Consider the following 21,763-nt stretch of genomic DNA (forward strand, 5'->3'; position numbering starts at 1 on the left):
TGGACATTAAGGAATCTGACTGCCAAGCATCAGAATATGGTCTTAAGAAGTATAATCCAAATTCAAGGATCTTCCCTGAGAAAAGTCCCATTCCAGGACCTACTAATTAATTCAAACCCTGACATTCTCCATTTCTATCTCTGCATACCATGTGGTTCAATACAATGTGGTCTGAACTCTGCAAGGCGGAGAGGCCACACTAAATGAAAACACAAAGGAACTGTAACTGGAATTCAGACACTTCTTGTATTATTTAACAGCCCAGTTAATTTCCTTGGCTCTATAAGACATTTTCCAAGATAGGGATATCATGATTATGAATAGAAGTTGCTACAGTATAACCAGGCTTCTTGCTCTGATGACAGGGACACCCACTATTGACAATGAGAAGCCTCAGGCTTGGAAGAGAGGATGCTTCTCCACTAGGCCAGACACAGTTCAAGAAGTAAAGACATTTTTCCCTCTTCAATCATAACTACTGCTGTTAAGTGGGGCAGATGAGCAGTTTGGTTTCTATTAGTTTTGCAAGTGATACAGTCAGTTCGCAGGAGACGGGTATTTCTGCTCACACCAGCCAGTGCCTTTCCACACACAATCCTTTTGGACTCCACACTAAATCACCAGCCAGCAAATGAGTGCATCACTTTGAGCCAAGCAAGCATGAGGTTCTCATACAAGAGAGAAATTACCACTCCATTAAAAGAAGGGAAAAAATACAGTGCATGGTCATCTCTGTGGATAAGCTGGCTCAAGGCTCTGGAAGCTGAATTTGAACCTCGCATCAGAGTGCCCCAGTGTCCCCGAGCTCTGCTGTGCCCAGCAGACTCCAGAGCCTGCCAGTGGTGAAAGCCCTGAACGTGGAGGTACCGCAGTGTGAGCCCTGGCTCGAACAGATCCAAATGTCAGCAGCTCCTCTGGATGAGGACACACAAGTCATGAGTGGGCTGGAAACCAGTCCTGGACAACAGCTCTGGATTAATACACAAGGAGTGCTGGAGAGGAGGAGGGGAAGCTGCTGAAGACAGGCAGTTATTCAAACCAGCTGCTAAGCCACTCCAGCCACTCACACGTACACAGTCTCCTGCATGTGTTCTGCCCAACTCAAAGCTACCAGGCATCCAAAAGTTAAGAGTACAAAAAGAAATCTATACAAACTTTTGCCAAAAAATTTCATTTTCCAAGTGCAAGCTGGTTATTCCACGCATGGCAGAAGGGGATTTCAGCTTGCTTTTACAGGACAGCCTCTGCCTCTATGCCTCAAAATTCCCCAATTAACACTTCTGCAAGAAGTTTTGAAACTGTGCATGGCCACGTATTTATCTACGCACATTCTCTCCCCTCCCTACTGAGCTTTGGGCCACGAGCTAAGCTGTCAAGCCAAGTTTCATCCCAAGCAATTTTTAAACACTCATCCTATAAATCCTCTGCAAAGGGAGTTAGTAATGGAAATACTGACAGAAACTTGAAGAGACAGCAGGGCAACTATAGCAGCCTACTATACATCAGCTTCATTAGCTGCAGATCCTTCTCTCCATCACCTTCATTTTCCATTAGCATACCTTGGCTAATTAACACACAAAACCTATGAAACATTCTTACAGTAGAAGGCAACATTTGGCCCCCAGCCCAAATCAACATCGAAAAGCTTCAACATCCTCTGCCAGACATAGTAACTGTACCAGATGGAGCAAACGTACAGCTAACAAGTAGTGATGAGGAAACTGAAAGCAGAGGAACAAATGCAAAAATCAGACCATTAAAATAGGGAAAAGCCGCAAACGTAACTTACCGCTTTCATTTTTCTCTATGACATCCACGACCTCTCCAGCCTGGAGACTGATCTCAGAGTTCTCCTGCTTCTCATAGTTGGACACCACCACATATTGCTCCAGGATCATGGGTTCAGAGCTAGCATCAGCACCTGGGGAAGGGAAAAAGCAAGCCGTAAGCCAGCTTCCAGCCATGGCTCCTTGAGAGCGACCTCCGTCCATCCGATTCACAACAGGCCAACTTGTCACCAGAGCCAAGCGAATCAGCAAACAACCCTGGCTCGCAGCATATCCCCAAATGGCTGGCCATATAGAAACAGCCTCCTCTGGCCCACAACCCAGCAGCACAGAGGGACATTGGAGAGAAGAAGAAGAAAAAAGGGGAGAAAAAAAAATATAAAAAGGAGCCAAAAAAGTGAATTAGTTGCACAGTTTCATGATGGATTCTGAAAATAAACCTCTTCCCAACATGGTTTCCACAATGCTTGCTCCCATTCAGAGAAAAAAATCCTGGGCAGAAGCAGTATAAATCCACAGCTGAGCCATCCCCCCAGTAAACCCAAAGAAGAAACAGCTCTCCCCTTGGCGGCTCAGCTCCTTCTCCACTCTAAAGGCTTGAGCTGAAAGTCAAGAGGGGGCTGTAGATGCCAATCATATTCGTCTGCACTGCAGCCCTTAAATAGAAACACATGAGCGGGGCTGAAAGAGAGGGAGGTGGGGTGGTGGGGTGGAGGGGAGGGCGGGGAAGAGTGTTTACTTGAAACAGAAGAAGAAAAAAGTTACAGCGCCAGATCGCTGCTCCAGCCCGGCCGCCCCCCGCCTGCCCCGCGGTTCCGCATTCCCCCGGCGGGACGCGGCTCCGCTCCCCCTCTCCATCGCCTTTCTGCAGCCCTCGGAGCCAGCCCCCACTTCTCGGCTTCTCTCCGGAGCAAGGGCTTTCGGCTGTCAGAGCCATTTATGAATGAGAGCAGGCGCTCACACGAGCAGGGGGGCCACGAAAGGTGCAAAATAACGCTCTCCTCCCTCCCTTCCCCCACACTACCGCTCTTTTTAAAATTATTATTATTATTTCTGACTTTTTCACCCGCAAAGCGAAACCGTGCATTTCGAGGTGGAGCCACGAGGCAGGCCCAGCGCAGTGCCAGATGTGGAGGAGCCCTCGGGCTGCGCCTCTCTCTGCGCTCTGCAGCGCAGCACGAACCGCGCAGGGGCCTCTGCGCTCCGAGCCAGGCACAGGCTGAGCCCCGCACAGAAACCACCCCGAGAAGCCACCAGAGCCTCTCCCTTTAGGTCTCCGCTTTGTAAGAGCCGACATGCCCTAATGCAAAACCATTTTACAGGTTTTCTCAATTATGGCAGTTTGGGACACTGGCATTATTGTACTTTTTACATATTAAGAGGCAGCTCCTGTTGCTCTGGATTAAGATGCAGATTGAACGGGAGGACAGAAGCAGATCTACAACTTGCTGAATGAACCACTTTACACAACAGGGACACAGCCAGGAGCAGACTCCAGGTTTTCCTGAATTTCTGATGACAAATTGGCTACAAGAGACGGGAAGGAAGTAGCATGGTCTGAAACTGTCCACCAGAATAGTCAAGGGACTGACAGCCAAGCACAGGATGCTGGGTGCTGTATTTCCAAACTCAGCATGTTCATATGTGTTTGGACTGGAGATGCAAAGTGGTTCTACAGACAAGTAATTAGCATCCCTGCCAAGAAAGAGGTAAAGAATGCATCAGTCATTAAAACAGCATCCTGTGAAATGAAAATCCTAGAAAAAAAGCAATTAATTAAACTGTTTCCTGAAAGGAAACACTATCACAATGCCTCCCCTTGGACCAGGTTTAAGAAATCCAGAAAGTTAGAAGACTTCCTTGCTCCCTAAGCATGCCTTGGCCTCTCCTCAAATTATGTGAGTTAATTTTCTTTAAAGAGGAGCCATCTCCTCTAGAAGCTTGTGTTTAAGAGATTTAGCTTTTCTATAGATAATTGAACCACAGCCAGTAGCAGGAATAGCAGAAGACCATGAACTGACAACATGGAAATTTATAATGCAAATTTTCATCATAGCTGTCCCTTCCTAATAAGCATCATGTTTCTCTTCATGATCAATCAACCCGACTCATGCACTCTGGTTTAACCAGTGCTATTTGGGCTATCTAGAGTACAATGAGATGCTCTCCCCTGTTTCACGCTGTTTCCCACACAGTTTTTCTCCAGTCCAGAATCTAGCAGTTCTATAATCTTCCTTCAACCTGCTTAGGCAAGTAATACCTATAAACCTTACTTCATTTTAGTCTTGAGATAAATACAAGTTTTTTAACCAGAAACAAAAGCTGTCATGGACTGTCTGTCTATGCACGTGCACCAGCAGAGAATTTGGTGTGTAGAAAGGCAAGAGGGACCAAACAGTGGCAAGGGGAGCAGGGGACATGCAGGAAGCTAATTGCTAAACCAACAACTCAAATGCCTTCTTTCCTCCAACCTAGTAGGCAGTTTTCATGGGACTGGAGTAAGGAAAAAAAATCCAGAAGACTGCATTGGCTTGCTGGCGGGAGCAATGTTCATGTGATGCATGTGTCCCTGCTGGGAACAAAGAGAGGACCAGGCTGGAGCACAGGCTGGCAAACACCCCACCAGCAGCCACAGAAGCCCTGCCAGGGACCGTGTGCCAGGGGAATGCCCTTGCCAGGAAACATGGAGAATCAGCGAATCAGCACTTGAAATCCATCTCCACAACTCTGCTTAAAAAAAAAAAAAAAAAAAAAAAAAATCCAAAAAAAAACCCCACCAAAAAAACACCCCACCACCAGTTTGGCAAGATAGGTTTTATCTGCATTCTCATATCTGAAATCCAGAAGGGTTTCTCTGGCTTACTCTGTCCTGCCTTGGATAAGGTAGTCACTGCAGGAGGATTTTTTTGTCACTACAGTGGCTGGAGGAACACATACAATTAAGAAATTGTTTTAACAGACGCTTTTATAACTGCTACAGGGCTCCTATTAAGAAAAAAAAATAGGGTGATAAATTCCTTGTTCTAGGAAGTAACCAAGGTCAAACAAACTTGTTCATTTACAGCTGCAGCAGATCATGGCTAGAGGATATCCCCCTTTCGAGGCGTGGGGTCCCTGTGGCTCCTGGAGTGATGGTCATCCAAGATTAGGTACTGCACAATGGGGAAGATTTCAGTAAGAGCAAAAAAAGGAAGAAAAGGAGGAGGAAAAGACAGAAACAGCTCCTTTCCATAACCAAAAGCCTTAACCATTTTCTGGGTAGCCTGGTTTGGGTTGTTACTACATTTCCTTCAGGCGCAGTCAGTGGAGCAAGGGACTCTAATCCTCCTCAGCCTTCCATCACCCACAAACTTTAGATGAATTACTGCTCAGTGACACTCAGGATGCCCACAACATTGCTGCTACACTATGTCAGACTCTTCAAAGGGGATTCAAAAGAACAAGACAGGCAACACCACAGGCAGCACAGCACCAATTACACCCGCTGCCCTGGGCACTTCCGCGTCCCTGCCAATTAGTTCAGGTCTAATTTGTAACACAGGACACAGCATGCATTGAAGAGTAACAGCCTGCTCAGTGTGAGCATGCCAGGGGACAGGGATGCAGCGTGGCACGAGTTCCCCAGCAAGCTCACATGCAGCTGCAATGCCACCCTGACACAACAGCCCTACTTTTTAAAAAGCGTCTTCAGCCAAGGCAGGAGAAATGGAGAGCAGAGGATAGGATAACATTGACGTGCCAGGTAGAGGTCCCCCCTCCTCTCCCTCCAAAAAAGCAGAATTAGTGTTTTGGTTAAGCTCCAACTTGCAAGCCCTCCCCAAAGCAGAGCACAGATTGCTGGCTGAAATAAGAGTTTGCTTGCCTCTCCATTTCTTTTTGCCTCGAGTCCGTTTCCTGGTAAAAGTCTTGAGGATACCCCTCCTCCTCTCCATAGGGCTCCACTTTACAATCCTCCCGCTCCTCACCTCAGCACTTCTCTTCCTGGGGCGGAGCAGAAATGTCATTGGAGCTTGTCCATGCCCCTCACAGCTGGCACTATTAAGTGACAACAGTTGCACCCTGTCCCCCTCACCAGGCAGCGAGGAGGGAGCATCATTCCTCCTGCTGCACTCGGAGACCAGCAACTACTGTGAAAGCCTCCTAAATAAGAGCGCAGAACGCCCGTTCCAACAACATCATCCTCCTCCTCCTGTGTTGCAACAGCTAAGACCTACGATGGTTTTGCAATAGCCAAAAATGAAAACCACCAACTGGACTCCAAAAATAAAATCATCTGGATATGGGAATGTGAGACTCCTGATCTTTGCCAGATTACTCTGTTGTTATCAGGCTATAAACATGTCTGCTCTTTTAATCCATACAGTGCACAGGCTTTTATATTGCTCTTTCATGATTATCAATCAAATGTTTACAGATTAAGACTAAATGAATTAGTACTGGCTGGTCAGTGGAAGTCCCGCAGAAGCAGCCAAAACCACAGAAACGGCCAGTGAAGGCCAGAAGGGTGAGTCACAGCTGCACAACCAGCTGGCAGGTAGTCCAGCCCTTCCGACATGGGCACAGCTGCTGGGCACACGTGCAGAGCCTGCAGCTCGGCTGGCTGGCAGACACGGCCCCAGTGTCCTGGCATTCCATGAGATAATGGCAGAGCTCTGCACTTTTCCACGCGCAGGGCGGAGTAACTGCAGCAGCTCGGATCTGGAGCTGCGGTTTCTTGTTAAAGACAGTTCTTGAAGGGTAAACGTTCATGTATCTCTGGAAAACTCCTTTCAGGGAAGGACAAAGGGGAAAAAAAAGAGCCCAAAGAGCAGCAAGCCTACTTAAAATCCTCAGATCAGTCTAACCCCTTACCACAATCATACACCCAGATCTAAACACATGGAATTCCTTCCCCTAAAAACTTCACCTCTTTTCTTTCTTATCAGAAAGACCACATGATTATAACAAATAAACATTAAAATTGCATGTTTTCTTTAAGCCTTCTACCCATGATTTATCCTGAGCTGGGTTAAGATAGAGAGCTTAGTTCCATCTAAAAATTGGGTTAAATGTGTACTGCACACAAGATAAAACAGACTGCCATGTAACACATGTGAAAGTACACAAGAGTTCATCATATTGCAGCAGTGTTAGAAAAGTAGTTCTTAAAATAACCAGTTCCTAGAGTAAGCAGTGAAATGAGACTAATGAAGCCTGCTACAAATCTCTATGGGGATAACATGGATTCAGATAAAAACTGAGTTTCCCAGTCTAGGATCGTTCTTCTATTCAGTGAGAGGGTTTTTGTTTTGTCTTTGTATTTAGGATTTCTGTTCATTTTTTTATTCCTTGTGTGCCCTAAACAATCAGGGCTTTGACTCATCTCCTAAATATTCCTGTACTACAGCCTGTCACACTTCAGCCCTGCTGCCACTTACCAAAATTCAGACTGTATTTATACATCAATTATTCCTGGAGGTAAGACTACTCACTGCTGTGAGTGAAGGGGATTTATCTTCATCCCTCCCACCAGATAGCAATCCTCCCAATCCTAACAGTGTTTAACCTCAGAGCTCAGAGGCTCTTGGTGTAGCAGCCCTGAGCCACAAAGCTTTAGGGACAGAGACAAAAGTTTATCACCTTCCACAGTTACTTCAGAAATTCAGTACAAATCCAGTCTCAAGGTCTGGATTATTGCCAATTATAGAAGAAAAACACTTGGGCAAGTTCATCAAATGGGTTATTAATACACTGTGATTTCTGTAGTTCTTCCCTGAGCCTGGCCAGGTAGCTCTTTTACAAAGCACAAAGACACTCTATTGCCTTTCTAGAAGAGAGTTTCAAAAGCAGGTGACACCCTGCAATTAGACAGAGATGGGTGGAAAGCAGAAAGGGAATGGTTTGGATCTGGCCACCTAGGTAATGCAGAAGACCCAAAGCCAGAGAAGTTTAGGCTAAAACCTTCTCCAAATCCTGAAGAATGCCCGAGAATAAAACAAAATTGAACATCATGCACCCAGCAATGGCTAGGTCAGTACATAAACCCTCTCACCGCAGGCTGGCAGCCTTGATTGATGTATGAGAAGTTTCTCTCTAAGTGAGCATCCATCCCACCATTCACCTTCCTTACTAATGTACTCTGCAAGCCTTTCAGGACATTGGGCAATAGTAGCCAAAGCTCTAGCCTTTCTTGTTATCTTTTTGGTTAAACATACCTAGATGGTAACCCTATGAGCTGCACTAAGTCTCTCCTAACCTCTTGGCTTGCTGCTGCAAGCAGCTATAGGGGCTCATACCAATAGGACACAGTGCCACCAAGAAGAGACCATGATCAGCAATCATAGCAGCAAAAAATTAACTGGATTCATTCCCCACAATAAGACACACATAGTACTTTTTGTCACTTCCAAGACCCAAGACCTGGGTGAGCCTTCAAGAGTCTGGGACAAGCGTCAGCTTTACCTGTAGACTGTGGCTTCCAGCCATGGAGTATGTGTGACAGACAGCTAAAACCAGCAGCACAACACAGCCCCCACAGGGAGCGCCTCAGCAATGAGCCTGGCCCACGGTAAATGGCAGGAGCTCTCTCAAGCAGCTGCTCCAGTTCAGTTCTTCCCTCTTTACAGCCCTCAGCAGCACTTCCAACAAAATCCCAACCAACAGAAAAATTCAGTGCTGACCTTTGCCAAGTGGAGCCTATTGGTCTCGCGATTCTTACTTTTTATTTTTGATCTGCTAGGTTTTAAAATAGAGCCAAGAAAAATTAGAGGCAGGAGGGTGAAAGTAAAAAGTTGAGTCCTCTTTCCACTCCTTCTTGGAAAGTTGGCTCTCTTAACAGTGATTCCAACCAACTAGGTTACAGGTAGCAACAGTTAAGAATATTTAAATAGTATTTTGCACACAAATCTGTTAAACTGCTTGGAGATTTTCACACAGCTGCCAAACTGGGTCTTCCACGAGGCTGAAGTCACCAACATACTCTGGCATTTGTCCTAGTCCTGCTCAGTGGTGCAACGCCAACCCCTCCACACGGCACAAAGCAGACCAGCCAAGGATTTTAACAGCAGTCAGGGTGACTAAACTAGAGTCCCACTACAGCACCTCCCAGGGTGTGGCTGTGTGGCATCCATCTTTTTCTAAAGTACAAAATGAAACCACTTTGAAGCATTGGTTAGAGTCTCCACTTCATGAAGCAGGTTCATAACCTCAGAGCTTGAGGTTATGAAACTGGGTTCTGTTCTCATCTCCAAGCCACGGCCTAGCTAGAACACCTAAATGTACTACACAGGTAAAGATCACATCCAAATTCAAGTCTGGTCTACCAACTTGACGCATCAGGATACAGCATATGGCAGATGTGAACTGAAGAACAGCTATTTTGGAAACTGGAGAGAAACTGAATGGCCACATAAACTAGAACAGCACAGAGAGCTAAGAACTTGCCAAGTGTACATAAGACTTTTGAGCAGCACTACATATCAACACTCACCTTCTCAAGCACCATGCAAGACAATTAATCACTTACATTTGCACACTCATCATGCACTTCTTTTTGCCAATCTAGTAACATGCATTTAGCTAAAAGCAGTAAGCAGAAGGGAAAAAATTGTATCTATTAAAGGCTTTGCTTCTTTGCCCTTTCAGAAGGCTACAAACCTTGCCATTTTATAAATGGCAACAATTTGCCATTTTATAAATGACAACATGAAACCGTTCCAACAGATCTGTTGACTCAAAGAAATCAAATCTCACCCCTCAGCCATGTAACCTGAGGGGTTCTTGTCATTTTTCCTGAGGGACACCACCTCTTCTGTCTCCCCCTCAACATGTTTCACTCCTGCTCAGTCTCATTCTGTTTTTCTGTCTCAACTCCCCCATGACCTATGAAGCAGCAGGCTCCTGTGACTGAATACTTCAGATATTTCTGCACTTTTATATCCAGTTACCACCCTCAAATCAGACCTATTCTGCAAACATGAGGCAGAACCCCCCCAAGAAAATATTCAACTTCTGTCAAGAACAGCATTTCTGGAATCACAGTAGTCTTGCTCACTAAAAACTTTAGACAAGACTCATCCATCAAGGATGGTGGGATTTTGTTCACATACTTTTAACAGGGCATGAACTTGACTATTCTACCAAATCTGGTATGGAAATCAGCAGGAGTGTTTCCATCTTTCCTTGCCCCAGGACCTATATGTAGCCTTAACTGCTTGAGTGACCAGCCCAGCATCCTGTACAGACACAGGATCTATCACTTGTGATCTCTTCTTCTAAGTCTGAAGGAGAAAAGAATTCTTCTTTGATATTCCATGTCAAGTGACAAATGTTTACAGAAGAATCAACTGGTTACACAGCAGAAGTCCTGATTCCTTATACTATAAAGCTTAGTTTTTGCCTTGTATGGGACTACTGCTCCCTAGCCCCTGACACTTCACCTAGAAGCTGCTCCCCTGCCTCCTCGTCCTCCCTGACTCACTGCAACAAGAAGGCTGATGCTCCCTTAAAAATTTTGCATCTTTATCAGAGTTTCTGCTTTTTCATGTGAAACCACTTCTGTTTACTGGGGGAGTGCAAAGAGCATTTCAGAAGGATAGCGAGCACAGAGTCATGTTTCTCTGCCTTAGCCCAACCCGTAAAGTTTCTCCCACATAGAATAGTGAGAGCCCAGCTGTGCAGGTACTCAGCTGTGGCCAGACTCAACCCACTGCAAGAGGGAAGCTGCCTTGGACTAAGGCTTTGTGTTGGGCAATGAAAATAAAACCCTGCAAACTACTAACCCTGCTAGCAGCAACATCAAGGTGAAGCAGTCATCAGAAAAGCAAAGCTCTTCCTTACCAGAAACTGTGCATCATGAAAAATCAATACACAAGCAGACAACAGATCCTGGGTATCCACTGCCAGAGATTCACATTCAAGACTACTCCAAAAACACACACAGCTTGAACTAGAGAATTCTGGTTTTAATAGCATGCAGAACACCAAGACACAAGAATTTACCTGGAGCGACACTCTTTTTTGGAGTCTCAGACAAACTGGACATCCAAACTTGAAATCCAATCATAGGGCAGCCATGAAAAAAGAAAGTAATTAGAAACGCAAGAAAACAGTAAAAACCAGTCATATCAGAAAGTCTGAAGGTTAGTAAAGACAGCTTTGAAAGAGACAAAGTTTTTCTTAAAAGTAGTGTTGGCATTATGGGGACTCAGAGGAAGGTCAAGTCATAAGAAGCACCCAATTAATTTTTATGTTTTAGTGGATTTGTAGAATTTATGAAACTGATCTGCAGGTGATTCAATTTTGAGCTCTAAGAAAAAGATATGCCCCGAGCTTATTCCCAATAGCTCAGAAGACACATACCAAGAGACAGTTTGACTTATTAAGCCTCAGACCTGCAAAACTATTTATCTTTGCAGCTGTTAATCATACCCAAAAGATACATAAACAACTCAGAGATTGAGCTTAGCAAACACATATTAGTTTCAACAAGCATCTTGTTACTCTGGAATTGCATTAAGGAAAATAACAATAGACAAATAATGCTCCATTGAAAAGAGTACAAAGCTCCGATAAAGGTACATTCAAAGTATAACTAGAAATTCCATTTTTTAACCAATGAATGAGACAGAGATCAGGTTACGGAGAAAGCTGATAGGAGTTGCTGTTAACAAGGTCAAAAGGTTTCCCTCCCCCTCCATGAAATGTGGTGGAAATACTTGGCCTGGGAATTTGGGAATAATCTTCAAATGTTAAGTGTTAATTTTTTCTTGAATACACTGGAAGTATGTTTTGAAAGTTAACGGATTTCCCCTCATTTCTAAATAACAAACATTCCCCTTCTCTGGGATGAAGGAGCAGAAGGGCAGCTGTTACCCTCTCCTTGCCTGTGAGAAGAGACATCTAGGAAGAGACGTTTATATGACAACCTAAGAAGTTGCTATATTCTGACAACTACAAAACGCAATTTGAAAAACCTATTTGCACTGGGGAACCCTGTTCTGGACCCAGCAGTTTAACAACAGAGAAGATGCAACCATCAACCAACTGGAGGGAAAAGCAGGCTGTACTGCTGGCCTTGTCTATTTGTTACTGTCTTTTGAACTGCAGAATATCTCCAAGACATAAAAAGATTAATAGATAGTAATGTAATAGATTCACAGTACATATGTAACTGAGGAATTGCTAGCACGATACAAATGTTAACAAACAGCTTTCAAACTTTCCCGATGGAAACCAGAGGTCCAAGAAACACATTGCTGTTTTCTCAGCACTAAGGGAATGCTGAGGTTTTGAAATCCTTTCTTTAAATTATGGACACAATTTTCATTGTGTAGTTGCACTGCAATTCAAATGGATTCAGTATTTTGACTACTTTGCAGTAAACTCTCAAAAGTGGCAGCTTGGAGAAAATGCTGAAGTCTTTCAACCATCTGCCTCCCAAACCCATGTGCTGCATTGTCACGATACACTACAAAATACACAGTGGTAAGTAACAGTAATTTACTTTGGACTACCATTTAAGAAAAAATGAAAAAGGCTTTGTATTGGTGGAGTGCAACAGGAAATAATCTGGCAGAGTAACTTGTGCTGTAACTCATGGAGGGAATATACAGCATGTTTCTGTTACAGACTTGGGGCACGCACGGCAAAGGGTGTGAAGGAGTTGTTGTCAGCAACTTGTCTATTAGCTTTTGAATAGACTTCCACTGCCTTCCGAGCACGATTATGAACTTCAGTCAGCTGTCAGAACTTTTTCCAGACAGAAGAACCTGAATACAACAATGATAAATCAAGCAGATGATGTATTGCAGGAATAACTGAGAAAATTTCAAAGTTTGCCCCCACCCAAGCTGCAGCAAAAGACAGAAACACCCGAAGATAGAGGAAATATGCTGCACTTAACACAAGTTTAGGGCTACTCTGGACGTATTTACCCAAGAAGAGAGAGAGTTTAAACCTAGATCAACAGTAGTCATATCAACACACACTCATGTGAGATCTCACCACAAATAAAGCAATTCTGTTAGCAATTATCAATTTCTCAAAAACCTTCTTTTTAAACAAAGTATTTTTATTCCTTGTCAAAACTATTGGCTTAAGCCAGAAAAGAAGGGCAAAATAGGTATGAACTGGTAAACAATCCCATAGGTCACCAGTGTGGGCTTCCCAGCCCAGGAAGCAGCATAAAAGCAGCAGCACTTCTGAGCTGCCCCAGCCTGACAGCAGCTAGAAGTGGATGAGGTTGCTTCTGAAGCAGAAGACAGCCAGCATATTTCAGCTGCTCCTGCACATCTGCTTAGCATTAAACTTCCTTCTTGGGGATTTTTTTTTTTTTATTCCAAGACATTTAAGCTCTAATTGCTACCAGCTTTTAAGAGTCCCCCCTACAAATAATAAAAATATCAGACATTAGTGATAGATTCCACTTCACAGAGAGCTCAAACGAAGAGCCGCGGCGGGAGCCAGCGTACGGGGAGGAGGTCAGAGGCCTCAGAAACATGCTGTGCCTGAGCCAACAAAACACAAGCTTTGAACAGCCCCAGGTTTTCCCTTTAGGACAGGGTTTTACTGGAATTCTGCATGAGGCTTGGACCTGGTTTCCAATGGGACTGGTAACAGTAAACGAACAAACCTTTGCTTCCTGCCACTCCTCTCCCCCACTGCCACCAGGCTGAACACTGCCTGGTCTCAGATCACTTGGAAATGCAGGGGGGGAAATCTCCGTATCTGGAAGGAAAATTAAAGCTGCCTGCTCAAAGCAGGCCACTCCTAGGGCAACGGCATCCCCATTCTGCTCTTAACACCACTCCCCACAGCCCCTGCTGCCGACTTCAATTGGAGCCAGAACAAACTCCTCCTACCGGAATTATTTTTAAAAACTCAAAAGGAACACGAATCCATAAATTACAGCTAAGTCACGAGGCCAAGGCAGTTGTGAAGAGCAGAGGAGGCTCTCCTTCAGAGCCACACTGCACAGAAATAGCAGCAGAGCAGGCACGTCACTGGAAGTGGCTGCAGAACCCCATCCCATCGCTTTCAAGCTGCCAAGATGGAGTTGGGCAACCTCCGACAGGTCGAGGGGGGCCCTTAGGTGTGAAAGAAAAGGAAGGAGCTGAAGGGGCAAAAAGCTTTGAAGACAGAATTAAGCTGGTTGCTGTGGTGAACATGAAACATATTATTCTAGATTTCAGCAGAAGCTTTTGTGCTGCCAGTGAGACTGGTTGTTTGCTGCTCCTCCCACCTCTGGCAAGAGAGCAGGCGCCAGACTTCTGGGGACTAATGCTTTATGCTTGTGATACAGCTCCACTCATCTCATTTTAGCAGCAGACTATTTGTCTTTTGTACAGTTAGAGCAGAGTAAGCTTCCACAAAAACCTACAATAGCTGGAGTCAGTCTAGAATCAAATGCATGAGCTCAACGCTACCAAAATGCAGATACCACGTTCATGGCATCATCCACGTTCATCAGTACTGCACATCCAGGTGGGCCCCTGGCCCAGCAGGTGCAGAGGAACCCCTCCTCCATGGGCATTTTCGCAGCAGCTACTGATGCAGGTTCCTTTTGTTAGTAACACTGTCTGAAATCAGTTCAGTTCAGTGTTGAGCCCAGCATCCATGATTTAACACTGCTGCCAGCACAGGACAGACACTCTCCTACAGGATCACAGTTGCTGGGGCTATCAAGGACCTTTATAACCAGCTTTTTTTAAAACAAAAAGCTGTCTAGCTTGTTAAGCTACAAATTTCCCAACAACCGTCCTGCATTAATTGTGGGCAATTGGATCATGCTGGTCATGAGTTTCAGTGTGGTTGTAGTTCTGGTGATGTTACCCTTGCCCCAAATGGTTTCTGTGCATAGCTGAGAAATTAGCAGGGGCCAAAGACAGGCTCCTACAAGTGATCTGGATGTGGCTACCTTGCTTTGGAGGGCAAGAAGTTTATTTATACAGGTATGGCCTGCTCTTGGGAAATGGCCTTCCATGGAAGACAACAGTCCCAGGGCAATTTAACTAATAAAACTATTTTGTTCTCATGAAGCCCTACCTTTAACATCAACTGGGAACACCAAAATCTCCCAGCCGTTACAGTACAACTTAAATTACCGAAAAAGGGATTATAAAAACAAGTGGCCACACTGAAGAGATACTGACATCTGGTCCATTTCCAATAGTGCTCTGTTCCATGAGTGCAGTTGAGTGTTTTGCAGACTCATTTTGTAGACTTATACCCTTTCTGTCTTAATTGGAGGAGTGAAAAGAAAATAAGCAATGCAATCAGTAATTCCTCAGACTGGAGCTGGGGGAATGAGGAATGGGTGTGTTCTCATGCCAGTAGTGGTATCTGACAAGTCAGCAAGAAGTGGGCTGACCACAGTGTTCCTTAGATGTGTCCACTTTTTAGAATTGGCCTAGAGCCTTGTTGGCTGCAATGTTCATCACACATGGCAGAACAGAAAACAGAAGTTGAGCCTGTATTTCAGTTTACATTTTGGAAGACAAGCCTGCCAAGGAATTGGTATACATGAAGCACTATGTTGTTGTTCTGGGGGCTCAGGTGGGACACCTTACTGCCCCAAGCAGGTAAAGAACCCAAAAGCCTGGCTCAGTCAGTCAGGCTTGACACTTCAGTTAAATGGGGAGGCAGTAAAATGCAACAGTACTAGACTAGGGGAGGAAGACAGAAATACTTAGTGCTGCTGAGGTCCCCCCAGAAATGGAAGTACTTCTACCAGAGAATTACTCTTGATACAGAGTCTATGTGTAGCTTTACAACATGGCTGGAAAGAGGAAAATGGCAGATGAGCCTTCATCCAAACTGAAACCATTTCCACACATTCTGGGCTCACACAATTAATTCATTCAATTAGGCAGAGAACAACAGATAGTCAGAGAAACAGGAGGATGGCACAGAAAGGTTGCAAGTGTTTTGATCTATCTCACACAGTCCTACTCAGGGCACCCTGTTGAATTGTGCCATTGATGCTTCTCCCCTCAGACTCCAGAGAGACCTAAACAAAACCAACATTTGTGCCCAGTGCCTGGCTCAGTGTGAGCCTGGTCAGACATTAAACTTCTTAGGTACCACCATAATGACAGATTCATTTGTTACTGTAATTGCTGGGCAAGCAGCTGTTCCACACCAGGGTAGCTTAAATAAACTTTCCTTGCTCTTATGTCCATGGGAAGCTGATGCATCCTGTTTAAAGCAAGTATTTGAAGATAGTCATTGAGGGAATACACATATATTATTTTTCTCCCCAATAGGAGACTGTATTTTAAAGTAAACCTCTCATCTCTGCAGAGATATCTCCTCTTCTGTACACTCGAATATCACCTCCACTCCCCATGCCATCTGTTCAAGAGGGCTGTATCTTGAAAAAATATTTGACTAGTAGATTATCAAACATGCAAATCCAGCTAAAGTATCTGAGTAAGAGGATTGGCAGCAGACATTAAACAAGGCCTTTAATTTTAGTCTTATTCACCAAGTTCAGCTTCATCATGAGCAGCCAGGGGAGGGCCTGTCAGTGTGGGGGGTGGGGGCAGAGGTGCTGGGCTGCAGTGATGAGCACAGCCAGCACCTTCCTCTTTCCCTGGCAGAAATGATCCCACTGGGAGCTGTCAGGCTCGTCACCTCCCCAGCACCTCCACGCTGCAGACCAACCTCAGACCACGTCCACTTGCCACGTAGCCTGGCGCATGCTAGACCCACACACACTGCTTGGAAAACGCTCACATCTGGCTTTCACGTGACTCGAGCGTGCCTCAGAAATTCATCATCTGGATAACTCACTCCTGCAGGGGAGAAATCCACAACCAGGGAGCCCTTTCCTGAATTGGAACGGAGGAGTGGGGCCAGAGGATCGTGTGCTTGACAAACTGCACAGTGACACGCTCACAGCTGCATTTTCACAGCCTCATCCAGTCCTTCATCCTTTCTAAAAGTACAAACACAAAGAAAACTTAGTCCCAATTTTCCACTCTGTTTACTTCTGTAAAACCCCATTTTAATCCCATTCGCAGACCCAGAACTATCCAGGACTGTTTAGTTTTTGTTCTGGCAGCCATTGCTCACATTAACTCTTTCCACATGGCAAGTGGGGATTGTTTCCCACATGATCCCTGTGGTACAGCCCCTGCACATACAGTTTTGTACCAGCTCCAAGTTTTGCTGGGAAGTGCCTAGAATATCTGAATGCTAATCCACATCTACAGCTGTACAAACTGAGAGCATCACCCTTCTGAGAAAAAAAAACAGCCTCCAGCACTGCCAAGGAGGAGGGCAAAAAAGCCCCAGACGTTGCACTTGGAAACTCACAGGGATGTACCCATGCTGGGATTCATGTGTGACTCAAAAAAATGGTGCAAGAGTCAAGTCCCAACTGTTAAGGAGCCATGGTGCCAAGCACAGAACACTCAGCAGCACTGGCGTGTCCAGGCAGAGCTGGCCAATAATCAGTGCATACATTCTAACTCCTGCTGGACACCTCTGGAAGTAATGCTTCCAGCCATTCTGGTTGGGTGAGCCACTCCATCCAGAGTGAACCAGAGAGAGGATTTGTGCTGTCACGCAGCCTGGACACAGGCCAGCTAGAATGGGACAGGTGTGAAGCCACACACAAAGCTGGATGCACGTAGAGAGTGCTATTTTAGGGGTGAGTGCTCTCAACGGGCTAAGGACACACACCCTACATCCAGGTTTTCAGAATCTGAAGACAGAGTGTTCACCAGCATGAGACTAAGTTACCCAAAATGCCCAGGGAAGATTTTATCTGCTCCTCTGAGCCAGCCAGACCCATCTGTGCCCCATACAGATTCCTGCAGTGGCTGAGGATCATCACCCTCTGCTCCAGCTCCCAAATGTACTTCTCACCTGCCTTATCCAGTGTGCCAAAATCAAAATACCAGTACTCTCTGTGCAAGAGAGGAAAAACCCACGCAGGCAGCGTTAATACCATCTGCCACTGGCAGACAGAAGATGGAGGCAGAACAGGAGCAGATGGGGAACAGAGAATTTCTTAAAACCAAGAGAAATGCCATTACATCCTCTAAGGTACCCAAAGCACTCTGAGCTTGGCTGAAGACTCTCTGAGGCATTTGCAGGGTTCAAACTGTTCTACCATGGCTGTGCTCAAGCCACACCTCATTTTTCCAGCCCTGCCTGCAGCCAGTCTCCCTGCCCTCTCTCCTGGACACAGGGCTCTCTGCAGCACTGATGCTGAACTGGGAACGGCAAAGAACACAAACACATTCTTTTCCCTAATCCTGCACCCTGTCCCCACACTTCAGTTTAAAAGCCGAGGAGCAAAACAAAAAACCCACACAACATACAAACATCTCTTTCTCTCTTATCCCATTTTCCTTCCACCCCAGCATATGGGCCACCCAGAAGATGACAGTGATCCTATACATCTAATGGGCCACATGTCCTGTCAGCAGAAAACTGAAGCAGTGCAGAATAAAGTCTCCTATCTGCTCTCCTCGTCAGTAGCCTCAGGCAGAAGTCCAAAGCACTTCAGTTTAAGCAGTGACTTTAAAAATATGGTGTACAAGCAGAAGTGTGAGATCAGCTTCCTTCTGCCAGAACACTGCAGACTGGATTTGGAGCGTGGGATTGGAGTGGACAGATTCACATCTTGACTGAAGATGCAGAATTGGGTCACTCACGCACAGATGCTGCAAGGACATGAAATCTGCCTGACTTAGCGGCAGCTCCTCCTCAAATTCTGCTCTCTCCTAGTGCACCTGAGCACAGAATCAGCAGTCTTGCCTTGGAAAAAAAAAACAAACCGACAGAATTGATGTTCCTCTAACTATATGAAAAACTTGTTTAAAAAAAAGACTTACAGTCTTCTTAAAAAAAAAGTCAGAAAAGAAAATTCGGTCTTTGGGGAATAACTGCATCAAGCAAAAGCCAATAAATGTATCAGAAGTTTAGCAAATTCACTACCTGAGGAAAAATAATTCTCAGTCATGAGAAGAGGAAGCTCTGTTATTGATGACTGAATTCAAGAGGCACATTGAGATCATTAACTACTAACTTCTTCCAGAGCCAGGCCCAAGATGTATATCTCCAGTAATTAAATGAAAACATTTGTTTGGTCCTTAACTGCTATGCTTTTGCCTACTCTATCTTTCTTTTATTACTAAATCCTCTATCTTCCTGAAAAAAAAAAAAAAAGCAGCAGCTATGAGAACCAAGATGTTCTGCCAGAATCTGCTGTTTTTAAATTCCGTGCAGTAATTAGTACATACAGCCAAGAAGGTTAATCGTATGATGAGGGAACAGATCACGATTTCTGATGAAGAGCAATCTTGTCAGTGCATGCTTGTGAAGTTATAAAATAGTGACTGGCAAACTATCTCACCCAGCCATCCACATAAACAGGCCAAATGGCACCAAGGAGCCAGTCCACCATCCCTGTTCCTGCCCTAATTGTAGGAAACAATGCAAGGAGCACAGTGCACACGTGTGATTCATCAGGATACAAACAAGAGCACATGCCTCAGTCTGCAGGGATCATGTCATACCACAGATTTCTTACAAGGATTAAGACACCAAGTTACATGATTTAAGATGTTCCTGGGACCTTGCCATGGGCTTGGACAGGTTTGCATCTCTATTCACCACCTTAAAAAAGAAGCTTCCAAGCTAAAGCTTTCAGAGCTTTAGGGAGACAGACTTCAGAGACAAACACCATAAGAGTAGAATGACTCAAAGTAACATTGGAGTTAAAAAACACATTCTAACTTTGTTGCTACCACCTGGACTCAGATGCACTGAGCAATGACCAAGTCCTTGCTTGGGGCAGGTAGTCCCCAGCATCTGCTGCAGTCACCACCCTGAGAGAAGAAGCACTGCCTCATGCTGGGATTGACCACAGTGGTTAATTGGATTTTTCAGCCTCTTTAGTAGCACACTTAGATTTGGCTTCTTTGAGAACCCAGTTAAAAGGCTTAAGAGTTCTTCTGACTGAGAAGGTAAAACTGAGACAGATGTCACAGTCAGCTGGATTAGTTAAGGCATCCCCCAGTTCTAATACTAAACACGACTCCAGATGACATCTCATCAATACTGCAGCAACCTTAAAGTAAAGGAAAGGCAACACTATATGTCTCTTGGAGCAGTCCTTCCTTCTCCCTCTACTGCAGCCATTTCCCACAAATACTACAAAACATCTGCCAGGGCTGGAGGCTGTACATTCCCAGCTTGCCCTGTACCTTTGTGTAGCTAAATGCTTGCCACAGGCCTGGGAAGTTGGCAGAGACCTGCACACTCAATTGTTATTAACTGAGCTTTGTTCCCAGGGTCACCACCTGAGTCCTGAAACAGGTAAAACCATCTCCAGCCACACAGCCCTGCTGTCCAGCTGGGAGCTCACACATTTGTGACCCCATTGAATGATTAAGCACAGAAGGGGTGGCACACACTATTAATTTTCTGCACGTTGTCTTAAAGAAGGCAGCTCAGACTAAGCCAAGAAAATAAAGTTCATTTATTAAAAGGAAAAAAAAAGGGAGAACAAGGCATGCTCTGGAACTCTAAGTGCAGGCTAGACCCATGCAGAGTGACAGGGTTAGAAAGGTTAAGCTCTGAAGTGATGAGCATAGCTAGGCTCTAAGGACAGAAAAAGCCACAAGTTGAGCCATTTCCCTTGGTAATTACAAATGAAGCAGGAAAAAAACTATCCCAAATAATGCAAAGAAATAGCAATTAAGGCAACTCCCTGAAGCTGACAGAGTGCACATCCTTAATGCTTGAGGGCAAGAAAGAAAGTTTCTGTAGCAATGAAGAATTAGGCCAAGGAAGCAACTTTAGCCATCAGCTCCACGCATAATTCCTAGGCAGCATCCCACAAAGTGATCAGCCACGAGGGCCCTTGATTTTTTTACAACAATCTGCTTGTTTCTCACTTGAGGCCCCACTTCTGTCATTGCTGAAACTCTCTCACCTCTGCTTAGTAATTTCCCCACTGAGGGAAAAGACAGCATTACAGATGTTTCTATAAAAAGTTTGTGAAGCATCTTCCAAAGGACTCTGAAGTTTTTATTTACTTGCCAGCAGATATATCCTTCCTAGTTTTAGATTGCAGGAGGGAAAGGAAACAGTGATTGTTGGCTGTGTGTAGCCATAATCTTGCTAGTTCAAAAATTGGACAGGGAAACCGAGCTGAAAGATAGTTTACTCATTCAAGGAAGCCTCATCAGCATCCTGAGGCAACACTGGCTTGAACCAAATCATTAACTTAATATTCTAAGTGCCCAATTACTACTTAAAATAGACTTCAGCTGCCAGACTCAGCCAAAGCACAGCCAGCTCGATGCAGACAGGATCTGAACACTGAGGGAAAGGAAACACTACAGGACTGATGGAGCCATAACTTCCACATTATTAAAGCTTATTCCTCTTCACTTGGAGGAGCATCCTACAGCACAGCAACAAGGTGCCAGAGGAAGCCACCAAGCAAAGGCTTGAAGCCAGCTCTGCCCCCAGCAGCAAGGTGGGCAGTCAGAGCAGGGACAGTCAGTTTGGTTATGGTTTCAGAAGGGGGTGGCCAGCAGTGCTCCTGCCCAGGCACATGGATAGCTGTGACCACAAGGGCTTGCTCACCTACAAGGCAGGTGGCAGAGATCACTTTGAAAGCACCTCTTGTGCTGGATCTGACCTCACAGTTTGCAAAGAGAATTCTCTCAGTAGTTGAGAAGCACTGAGACTCGGTGTAGAAAAGTTGTGAAGCCCACACCAGCTCCCTGTTGCCACCAAACAGCAGGTCCCAGATGCTTGCTTCAGCTTTGTGACCGAGATCTGACTGCTTTGGCATGAAACCAGCCAAGAAAGATCCAAGAAAGGGGGAAAGTTCTTACTCCAGGAGTCTGCAGCTTTCTCTAGTCAGCAAGGGGGTTTGTAAAGTGGGTGACACAATGATCTCTTTGGGGAGAAACATACTCCAACTGGTTTTATAAACCACATCAGGATTAGCAGATATCTCAAGGTTT

At 45.1% G+C, this 21,763-nt stretch overlaps 1 protein-coding gene across 9 annotated transcripts in view; it reads right to left on the reverse strand.

The window, feature by feature from the left end:
* The window catches only part of SH3PXD2A (SH3 and PX domains 2A), a 245,885-nt gene that overhangs the window by 67,755 nt on the left and 156,367 nt on the right, over positions 1–21,763 (reverse strand). For 5 of the 9 annotated variants that reach the window (XM_041717164.2, XM_012574636.5, XM_030276350.4 and 2 more), the window contains 2 exons: positions 10,767–10,814; positions 1,790–1,921 (listed from right to left, as the gene is read on the reverse strand). In XM_041717164.2, coding sequence (XP_041573098.2) covers positions 1,790–1,921; positions 10,767–10,814 — 180 coding nt within the window. Of the gene's footprint in view, positions 1–1,789; positions 1,922–5,752; positions 6,566–10,766; positions 10,815–21,763 lie in introns of those variants that run through there. The other 4 variants (XM_041717165.2, XM_041717166.2, XM_072931222.1 and 1 more) reach the window with 2 other exon arrangements.

The sequence above is a fragment of the Taeniopygia guttata genome, chromosome 6 (genome assembly GCF_048771995.1).
Source record: "Taeniopygia guttata chromosome 6, bTaeGut7.mat, whole genome shotgun sequence".
NCBI lineage: Eukaryota > Metazoa > Chordata > Aves > Passeriformes > Estrildidae > Taeniopygia > Taeniopygia guttata.